Source organism: Echinops telfairi, unplaced genomic scaffold, assembly GCF_000313985.2.
Source record: "Echinops telfairi isolate 266 unplaced genomic scaffold, ASM31398v2 ScPeMD7_31;HRSCAF=116, whole genome shotgun sequence".
Lineage (NCBI taxonomy): Eukaryota > Metazoa > Chordata > Mammalia > Afrosoricida > Tenrecidae > Echinops > Echinops telfairi.
In genome coordinates this window covers 33,223,553-33,235,079 of record NW_022103928.1, presented here as the reverse complement: position 1 = coordinate 33,235,079, position 11,527 = coordinate 33,223,553, and the positions used below count along the sequence as shown (strand labels likewise).

General features: G+C 37.9%; 1 protein-coding gene across 1 annotated transcript in view; it reads right to left on the bottom strand.

The window, feature by feature from the left end:
• The window catches only part of ADARB2 (adenosine deaminase RNA specific B2 (inactive)), a 708,390-nt gene extending 696,873 nt beyond the window's left edge, over positions 1-11,517 (bottom strand). Inside the window, exon 1 of the mRNA XM_045290006.1 lies at positions 11,264-11,517. Within this exon, the coding sequence (XP_045145941.1) occupies positions 11,264-11,363 (100 nt within the window). The 5' untranslated portion in view covers positions 11,364-11,517. The remainder of the gene's footprint in view (positions 1-11,263) is intronic.
• Between the last annotated feature and the right edge of the window lie 10 nt (positions 11,518-11,527).

The following is an 11,527-nucleotide window of genomic DNA, read 5'->3' as shown; positions in this document are numbered from 1 at the left end:
GTGACCCAGTACTTTGGAAGTGACTGAGCCTTTGGAGGAGAGAAAGACTGCTTAGAAGTGTGTGAGATTCAAGGCACAGTTAGGCACCCGCAAGTCACAACGCAGTCAAGGGGAGCAGGAGAAGTGCTTCTGCTCCATGTGCATTCTGGGAGTTCAGGAAAGAGATGCTGGGAAGAGCACCTCAAGGTCACCAATGAGGAGTGCCGGTTATAAAGGCTAGTCCACTTTACAAGCAATTCAGACTTTTAACAAGTTGTTTGGGTTGATAGTTTTACCCCTTTCTCACAGCACAAAGTACCTAGGAACAGAGCTGGTTTGACAAAACCTCCTGAGAAGACAATCATTTTGACATTTGCTTTTTGCTTCTAAAAGCCAGAACTTGTTCTGAGACATTTTCCAGAACTTTTATTACTGCTGCTTAATCTCTTATCACTTAGTACACAGTGCTATCAGGTGCTGCTATTTGGTTCCCTACTTGTTACAATCCTGTAGAACAGGGGAGCCCTGCCTGTGGATTTCTTTCTCATCTTCATGGAAGCAAATTGCCAGGTATTTTCTCCCACAAATCAGCCGGTGAGCTCAAACTGCTGGCTGGCCTTCTAGTTAGCAGTCAAGAGCTTACCCATTGTCCGCTGGGGCACCTTGACTAGCACATAAACGTATTTAAGAAAAGTTTATAGAATGAATGATACAGCAATATTTAGTAGTTGTATAGAATTAAATCATTACAACACAAAATTATGAGAACACAAAGGTGCAGTTCCTGGACCCACCTTGAGAAGTCAAAACATAGAAGTAAAAACAGTGATTCCACCCTGCAGATATTTCTGCAAAAAGAGACGAAGGAATCATATGTCTCTTAGTTTTTTCATTGTATCAAGGATCAGTTATGCATTTTTAACCCCTTATAAATTAACTCGGAAGGAGACCTGATGGCATTATGGGATAAGCATCATGCTGCTCACCACAGAGCTGGCAGTTCAAACCACACACTGATCTGCAGGATAAAGACGAAGGTAAATGCTCCCAAAAGGATCTAGTCTTAGGAGCTCTAAGGAGCAAGTGAGCTACTCTGTCCTATAGGGCTGGCATGAGTCAGAATCGACTCAGGAGCATTGGGTTTGGTATGGGAGTTATATACCTACCCCCATTGATTATTCCCTTATATACACTGCGATAGCTCATCTCACCTACACAACATCCTCAGAAAGTTTCCCTCGCTACTAAGTTCTACTGATGATTCCTTTGAATATTGTATACATATTTTTCAAAAGAAATTTTAACCCTTTTATGGCCCGTGGTGCATGTAGTGACATTTTCTGCCTTCTGGGTTTAGTATGAAAATGTGACTCCATTTGTTTATGCATGTGGCTATTGGATAGGGGCTTTTATAACTGTGCAAATCTGAAGAAAGTAACCTCATTTTACCAATCCCAGTTTCTGAATACTTTAGGACACCTGTATCCCATTAATTGTGCCACAATTCTTGCTACGTCAAAGGAATATTTTCCACTTCATTCAAAATTATTTTTGTTACTGAAAACACATGATTTCAGCCCAAAAAGTCAAGCCAAAATATAACTCAGTATTGGGAGGGTTATTAACTGAGCAGGTATTATGGAAAGAATAAAAAAGTAGTCAGTCTCAAACTTAGAGTGGCTTACTTTACAGTAGGATTTCCATGTGAAACACTGAAAGAAATCTAACAGAGTTATTACTTTGTGAAAATATCTGGTAGTAAATTTTACTAAAAATTTCCCTGCATAAAACCCAATACATTTTGGTATCATGGTGGGTGATTTTCATTCCATATTTTAATTTAGCATTTATATATCTATATCTCCTGGGGCACTATAATCTCACAGATAAGAGACATGCCAACTCTTTTCCTTGCGTCTTTATGGTACTTAACTTCTTGCGTAGCCTACCACAGGTGCCAGAGAGATAGTTGCAAATGAATCACACACTCTAAATACAGTCCTTGTCTGGACATAAAATATGTACGGCAAAACTGCAAATAGTATAGAATTGAACCATGTATCCTATACATTTGAATCAAACGTCTTTTCTGCATGAAAAGCTGCCTCCAAGGATGTGCAGGGATGTGTGCTCTCCTCAGGACACACAAAGCGGAAAGAAACTTGGCAAGTTCTCCACTTTCTCCCTTTACGGTGAAAGTCTTTCACGCTGACATGGGCGTTTCCCTCTCTTAGTGACAACGACAAAACTATTTTTTTCACTTCTCCATGTGCAATATATACAAAGGCATATTGAAAATAATGGTCGGGACCTTTGAAAATTAAACCGTTTCTGCTTCCCTCCACAATACAAAGCGATCCCACACAGCTAGTATTGATCACAAACCAAGATCACCTGTTCACTGTGTCTCGAGGAGTGTACCTTTTCAAAACTGGGGAGGATACAGTTTTCTGTACATAACTTTAAAAAAATCTACCTGAATGTGTTGACATTTTTGACTTGCCACTCTTCAGGAGTTATGGACTACTTCAATAAATGTTCATATGCATCTAAAATCTTGACAGTATTGCTTCCTTATACTACATCAATGTAATAGAAATATACACAGGACACAGAAGTGAGAATTTGAATTACTTGAATTCTATTCATTATCCAAATACAATAGCCCAGGATATGATTCAATTTCCTTGGGGAGAAAAATTAGATTAAAAAACCCACATGCACACATATGAACACTCTATTCAGTTATACTTAAAAATGAATAACCTTATCTCCCTACATGCCTGATACGTAAACATTTCTTTCCATTTCATTCATGTGTGAATATACAAGGGGGCTTTAAAGAGTTGGGAAAATGCCACTGTCTTTCATCCCATTTTTCCATACACTTTGTGAAATCTTCTACCTCCAACTTCAATGACTGAGAGTAGAAGGATATTGACGTAACACATCCATCACTATAAAAATTATTCTTTAGAATATTTTTCTGAGCACACTGTCTCTCACAGGTTGTCAAAGTTAGTATGTTTCCCATTCTAATCTTTTAGCATTTAAAAAAACCCAAAAAACAAAACTGCTGTTTGTTTTAGTATTTTTCTAGGGATTGACCCATGCTCATTATTTCAATTTTTTTTTCTTTAGAAAAAAAATGGCTGTATCAAAATATTTGGATTTTTTTTCCCTTGGACCATATGTTTGGGCTAAGAGTCATTATTAGAATTCTGTTAGCTGCTCGAAAGTGATTTTTAAAAGTTTTATTGACAGTATTAATATTTAGAGTTGAAACATGAGTAAAATGACTTTAATCTATTACCTAAATTTGTCTACCTACGATTTTACTTATTTAAGCAAAAGGAAATGACATTTTCTGTTTTATTTTTATCTGTGTTTTACTATTCATTTGCTTATCAGCTATATTTATATGAAAGCATTTCTTTGTTTTTTTCAGTTGCTCATGCCAGAGAGTGTGTGAGCTGGCCTATGTTTCATTTTTCAGCATCTTGGTGTCCACATCGTCTAATATAAAGAGAGTGGGCACTTCTTTTCAGGATGAATCTATTTTCACAGCCACAAGCCAAATGCAACGGGAGCATCTGTTATAGACAGGGATGAGCGAACCCAGCCAGACTAGAGGTTTAGAGGAGGTCAAAAATCTATTTTGCTGACATTTCTGTCATGTTTATCAAATTGCACTTTTCCAAAGGCAATTAAAAAATTTTAGGAACTATTGTGTTTATTTGGAAGGGATGGATTTCTGTTTACTGAAGAAGGGCTGACACTCATAAAATCTGTTTCTAAATCAATTATGTGTCGCTCCTTGGAACCCACCTACTGTCATTCCCAGTCCTGCTTCCTCCAACAGTTGGCGCCCCATTTTTTGCTCCTTTTTAAGCAGGTACGAATGTGTTTGACTTGGCTGAACCTTCACGAGTCATGATAACTCCTGATTCAGGAATGAGATTCTCCTCTTTGCTGTTTTTGTTCTCATCTTCGGGAACCCATGTAAGACATTACAACATGATGAGGCACATCCCCTCTCGATCAGCTATGGGAACAGAAACCCGAGATTTCATCTCAAATAAACGGTGCAGGACAGATGAATTAAATCTATAAAAGTCTGTATAAGCCCTCTTGGTAAAGGTATTTAAAGGGATACTGTGTGCTGTGCCCAAATTAGCTTCAAGAGTTGACCTATTTCGGACATAAGATTCCCTCTCATGTTAGAGATGACCGAAAAGAGGGTTTAGAAAGATGTTCTGAGCAATATTAGTTTTATGACTTATTATTATGCTATTATCCAAAAGGTGGAGCAACAGCAAGAGAGAGCAACCTTGATCTGCTTAACAATATAAAAGGTGATTTTTGTAAATGAGTTATCTATTACCAAAGTAATGTACTCATACTATACTCATTCAAATGAATGTCACCAGATTTGAGTGAGTGAGTGAGAGAGAGGGAGAGAGAGAGCAGGTATTTACAATGAAAACAATGCAATTGTCCTATTTCACCTTTGTCTCTGCACTCCTGGATTTCTTTCCAGGGGAGATTTTGATCACATACATTGTGGAAACATATCTGGACCTTTTCCACTTGAGATTTCAGCTACTCTGAATATTCATGTTAGCACTGAATTAGCAGTTACACAAACATGACTGCTCTAATTGCTTTCTCTGCATCGGAAGCAGCTTAAGGAAACTACCTTCAATCCTGCCATTTCAAATGTACACAGCTTAGGAAACTTTAAAAATGTCACCTCTGAGGGACCAAAAAGAAATCATTTTAAAATCTAAAAGTCACCTGAGTATTTAAATTATATTTCTCTTCAAGTAGCATTATTCACAAATGCTACTGCTCTGTGTCTCAGAAAGTACATCTGGAGAATAATTTTAAAAGTAGAACACCCCCCGTAACATGAATATTAGATGTATTTAACATTTTGATGATTTTTGACATTGACATATTTTAACCAAAGCAATTGGCAATTTTTATCATCTAAAACAGATGATGTTCAATTATTATACATTGTTTAAATGACACATGCATACACTAATTGTATTCATTCTCCATAGATAAAATAATAAAATTTAATTATTTTTGCTACTCTTTATACTCAATATCTGAAGATAGACTAAAAGATAATTCAATAGCTATAGTATATACAGAATACTCTGGCACTCAGATTAACTCTTTTAAAATATATACTACATATTTGTTCCATCAGAAAAAAAACAAACTTGCTGTCTTTGCAAATGTCCCAATTAATTTTGGGGAAAAATAACATCTCTTAAAAGATAACTATGTTCATTTCTGTGTGGCTAATTTTTTGATAATGGCTTCTGGGAAAATGAATTTATTCATAATTTTGCAGAGGGTGGACTAGATAGAATAGCTTCTGTCACTCATTTCTGTCCTGTAAAATAAGTAAAGAAATGAATAAAAGCCCAAAGCCTCACCAGGAAACAGGAATGTCTAAATAAAGAATACTCAAATCAAGATAGTAATGTAAACAAGAAGAAGAGGCTAATTCTGCCACAAATTTAAAAAAGAAGAAGAAGAAAAGAACTGGCCTCTTTCTGTGTGGCAAAGTCACACACGATACGGTTTTTTATGCGGATCAAGATTTGAAAATGACTCTGCCTTCTTTTTGAAAATGATGTCTCTCCTTTTGATACTGGTATATTCTTCAGTAAGGCATTAGATGCGTAGCTGGAAATAAAACAATGCTCTCGAATAATCAAGCCTTAGCAACATACATTTCTCGGTTTCAGAGCAGGAAAAGAATTTAGTTGTAAGGCAAGGGGTTAATTTAGGTTCCTTCTATTTAGAAGCACTTAACAAGATGAATCAGGGTTTCTTTGCAGCTTTTTAAGCAGTGCGTGGCTGCATTGCTTTTTCTTGAAATGCCAGATAGCCACATAGATAGTGTGAACAGGGAAGAGTGTGAACAGCTGTGCAGGACACCATGCCCTCCATGTCTGACTTAGCATCCACCTTTTTTACCTTTTATTCAATTTTGAAATGCTCATAATAAGTGCTTTAAAGAGCTTGCTTTTCAAACATGCCTTAACATGGGAACATTTGTTCTTTTAGGAATCTCATTTGGTAGTAATTAAAAGACAGATTAACTAATGCGATTCCTCTTTAGCAATCATATTTTTAAGTGAGGAAGAGCTGGTTGATCGAAATTATTTTGGTCTTATGGGTTGCTAAAATGATTCATATTGCAGAAACATTGACTTTTCCTCCCAACATTTGAGGGAAAAAAATTCAATAAAAAAAAATCTCACCTGTATTTTTAATATAGCTCTATCAATCTGTATGAGTGTATATAATTATATATGTATATATATGTGTGTGTATGTGTGTATACTGTGAATATTGATGGCTTTAAGAAAACAGGTTATCTTTCTATGCCTCAAAAAAAAAAAAGTACAATTTTCTTATCCCATGTCTCCCTACATAATGCTACTGGGACTGAGCTTCTGCAATCACTGAATCACCACTGTTTAGATATGGATACATGAATCCCATATTTTTGTTCTAAATTCAAGTTCACTCATCACATCTAATATCCTCGCAGCAATCTCAAATTACTGTTATTACACGGGTCACTAGAAACCAGAGGTACGCATACCAATTCTTAAAGAGAAAGGAAAAGCAGCCCTGAAAAATTAGATGATGACTAACGGTTTCATCAATTTAATTTTATCACTGAATCCAGTCCTTCCTCTCGAGCTGTCAGAGCGGGAGATAAGCAGAGTTCACCGAGAAGCACGGTGACACAAGCCTGCCTGGCAGAAGGAGTTGTGTCCCTGAACCAGCCACGATGAAACACACTCATTTATTGCTTTGGCGTTGCAGGGAGATGAAGAGCCACACTACCTTTTTACCTCCATCCGTCGCACAATCTTTCTATTTCATTCATTTTCCATGGACTTTCATTTCACAATAATCCGGCTTCTGCCATCCGTCTGGTCAAGTCATGCAGGTCCTTTATCTCACGTTTATTTGTTATCTCGCCACATTATGCCACGGGCTTCCTTCCCTCTCCCTGTGTGGATGTGTTCAACACTCTTTCCATCTCCTAAAACTTTGCCTCCGCTATCATTCTGAAACAACGTCTATATTTCAAAGCTGATTTATTTTCCTATTACATGTCTTAAAGAACCAAACAGCATGGACTGAAGATGAATCCAATATAACTAACTCCCTTACCTAAGGATTATTTTTATGCAGTTCTCCAAAGCTCCTTCCCCTTCTAACTTAGAGGACTGACTGCTCAAATGAAGCCCTCTCATCCAGCTCAGTTGAACAAAGTGGCTAAATTGGCTTTGCTCCCCAATCTATGCCTAACTATGTAGGTCCTAAGAGAACATGAAAAATGGAAAAAAATATTTTTCATAATTTTAAAAACTTCAGTCATTGTGCACTTCTATGCACTCATGGGTCAGATATTTCACTATTTTCAACTATGTTTTTTCAAAATGCACTTCATGCCAAAGCAGAGCTTCTTTTAGAGAAAGAAAGAAAACAGCACAGACATAATAGGACGTAGCAATTAAAAATGAATTTATTCATTACATTCTTTAACCATGCTATGCTGGAGTTATTCAGTGTTTCTGAGAATAATTGATAACTTAAGTGCTTTATTTTTATACACTCTATTCCTCCAATGAGAGCTACCTATTATCCCTAACTGGTTGAACTGATACAATTAATAAACAAAATAAGAACTTAAGACCATATCTTTATTAGTTGGGGTTAACGTGCAGGTTGTCTCTTTTTTAAAAAAAATAGTCACACGTTTCTTTCTTTTCTAATGTAAATATGACATTATCTTACTATAACAATGTCATATAGTCATATGTTTGGATAATCATCTAACATAGTTTCATGAAAAATATAAAATAAGTTACAATTTCTAAGTACTCATCTGCTATAAATGAACTACTTCAGTATCTAAAAATGACAGCTAACCATGAAATCTCCATAAATTATTAGTGCTTCTATGATTTTTCTATAATCTTCTGAATGAAGTAGAAGTAAAATAAACTAAAGTGCTTCACACATGTACCTGGGATATGAATATTCCTTGATAATGTAGGTAATAATGACATATTTCCCTGCCTTTTTTATATTACATTTTTATTTTAAATTATCTGACTTTCTTGTCAAAGTTAAAATTTGACATGTTTCATTTATATAAAATATGTAAGTCACTCATAAATAGTTTCTGAGATCACCTGCTTTAAAAATAACACATGTAGAAAATATAGCACCAGTTCCCAATACGTTCATCGAAAGGAGAGTGGTGAGAGGGAAGGTATCATCCTGAGTCTTTTTGTCAAAGTTCATCTAATATAGGAATGCCAATCCTGTTTGTTCATTTCTTAAAGTAGTTATCTGTGACTAAACATTTTTCCCCAAATCTTTCTTGAATCCTGAAAATTATGCCCTAATATTTATGTAGTATGAGGACTACAAAATACATGTACAAAAAATATTTCATTTCAGAGACTATGGATCATATTTAATAATGATAAAAGTCGTGTGTCAAACCATACTTATTGCTATTGGTGTGAACTGTTTCGTTTCTAAGCTCATAAATTTTATTGGATAATAGAAGTATATCAAATCAAGCCACTTTTAGATTACTCATAAGAAAAATGGTAGAAATTCACCGCAGTGGGAAATTAAATCCTGATGCGTCCTCCAAAAGGATTCTTATTGATCAGAATAAATCATAATATACATATCATGAGCAATCTGATTGCCTATGATTCCCATTTATTTTGGCAATTATATTTATTCAATTGGTGCTCAAAATCAGTCTTCACTCAGTACTTAATAGGCCGTCAACAAAGATTTCCTCTGCATGACCAACGCATACGTGACTTTAAAATGATGATGTGTATAATGGATAACTTAAGTGATTTATTTTTCTTATTCAATAAACATAATACTGAAGTGATTCTATGCGATTAGGATTGTTTTGACTCTGGAACATTACTTGAGTATGCCATTGTGACTTGTAGAAGAGAAAAACAGGCTTAGGTATTCACTAGCTTTTATATCTCAACTAAAATATTCCCCCAAATGCAAATCATTCTTTCTGTGTCCAATAGATTCTTATGTTATCATCTACCTTGATCACTTGCATCAACATTTCCGGCTTTTCCCCTGAAAAGTGACTTCCCTACCAAACAAGGTACCAGTAAGAATATGCCAAAGAAAATTTCACTGCCATACAAACCTACACTTAAAATCCTCTTATACATTTAGTATAATGCTCCTGATTACCCTTTTCCACTTCAGTTTTTTTCTGTAAAAATTGAGAAATTTGGCAGAGACAAAATTGCCCTTACATAGAAATCTTCAGATATTAAAAAAACAAAAAATGTTTTTTAAACTGTTGTAGTTAAGTTTATAACACATGCCTTCTTCCTTCAGAAGCATCTCCGCCACACCCCAACTCTCTTCCCCTAACTGAGTTTTATCCAAGCTAGCACGACAGACATTCAAAGAATAGCAAAATAAATTTGGAGACAGAGAGCAATTCCCAATCAGTTGGGGTGTTTTCCTGTAGATTGCTTTATCTGAAATATTATCTCACACTCTGTAATTTTTCACACTAAGAACAAAAGTGGGAAACAGTTTGTTGTGCACAATGTAAAGCTTCCCTATTTCTCCTTTGAAAGTTATATTTATTATGACATTCTGTGATTTCCCCTCAATCAGAACATCACTTTCTGATGTTATCTTTGGAAGACATTCATAGTCGGCTTCAAAAGGAATATTTCCAATTCTCAAAGTGAAGAACCAGCATGCATCGTAGTAGTTCGACAGCTCAATGTCTTCACAAAATAACTGATTTTATAGCTGGAGACTCTGCAACCTTTTCAGAAAGTTCTCAGATCCTATCGAGTCACAGTGGTCCTAGCACGGGATGATACTTCATGCTGCTCTCTGTCAATCTGCACGCCTTCAAACTGGCCAATCACTATTAATGGAAGAAGTAACAAAAGATGTAGGGACCTTTAAAGAAGAGCAGTCCCTTCGCCACAGATGCTTCAGAAAATTAACTTGGACCGCTCCTCAGATGAATATTCTCCATGAAGGATGGACAACCTGAACCATACCTACTCATGTGTTCTGCGTTAGGAAACCTCTAAAAAGCCCATAAATCAGACAAGGTGGAGATAAGGTGGTGTCTTTCCAACAACTCCTTTTAGCCCTGCGTTCATAATTTTTTTTTTAAGTGGACAGATTTCAAATGCTAAGAACTCAACTTTCCTCTGCAAACATATAATAAGGAGCTGACAATAATACCAAGGGTTCCTTTCTATGGAGAAGACCCGATAGCAGGAGAGAAATCTAATCTTCCTGCGGAAGGCTCTGAGGGTGTGCTGGCATCTCTGGCAGCGCTTCCCGGGTGGCAGCAATTGCGACTGCACACCCACCAGCCCGCCTCTGTAGAGGCAGCCGTCCCGAAGGCACACGCCAACTTTAATGCAGCCTGTCTCCAAGATTTGTCATAAGAAGTCACAGTTTGCCAGTGCCACCTAACACCAGCCTCCTTTCCTCTGTTTTTCTGGTTCACAGTTTTGGCGCCACTTACAAGATGTGATGCTTGCTAATGTTCTCATACAGTCATGTCTACTTATTGCTCTAAGGACCAGCAGCACCATCTCAATGTTTGCAAAACAATGGTGGGGGTGGGGGTGGGGCGCCTTCCTAGGTAACAACTAGTCACTAATTGGGGGCCCCTGAAGCAGAGACTACCTAGGTTTTGCCCATTCCTTTAAGGCCATTTGAATCTGAAAAGCTGCCACTCTGGTCTCCTGTCCCTGCTTTTATTGCTGTTGGCTTAAGGGTGCATTTCATTTGGCACCAGGTGATCAAGCGACCTCCTAGAGGGTCAAAGGCAGTGCCAGGCACAGGCTGTGGAGAGTGGACTGCGGAATCCCCCAAAGGAGACCCATCGTTTCAGCCCAAAGAAAGAAATGCTCCTTATGGCTCACCCTCCTTTAAAACTGCCTCCTGTAAATGTTCTTCTCCTTGTGCGGTGCCGGGCAACTCTGCCGGCGCAGCCCCTCTTGGCTGACAGAAGCCCCCAGTTATTTGCAGAGGGATTGGAAGTCTGGAGCACGCTGTTTCCTGTGTCCACCCCCCAGCCAGCCCTGGGCCAACCCGCCCGGATCGGATCAAGGCGAGAAGAGAAGAAGGAGAGAAGAAAAGTAGAGAGGGACCAGCAGACGGGGCCAGGGGACCAGCCGCGACTTACCTTTCCTCTTCGATCTCCTCCGCCGCCTCCTCTTGGACTTGCATTTCAGTTGACTACTTAGCCCTCCGGAACCTCGGCTGTTCCCCAAGACCGATGCCATGGCCGAGACTGGATCAAGAAAAGCCGCGAGTTCTTTCGGAAATAATGTCACCTTTCTTGCTCTGGTGGCCACGGCCGCTAAGGCTTCTTCTGCTCCGGCGACTCAGGGAGTGGGCTCACTTTTTAGGAGGGAGCGCGAGAGCGCGCGCTCTGACACGCGCGTGC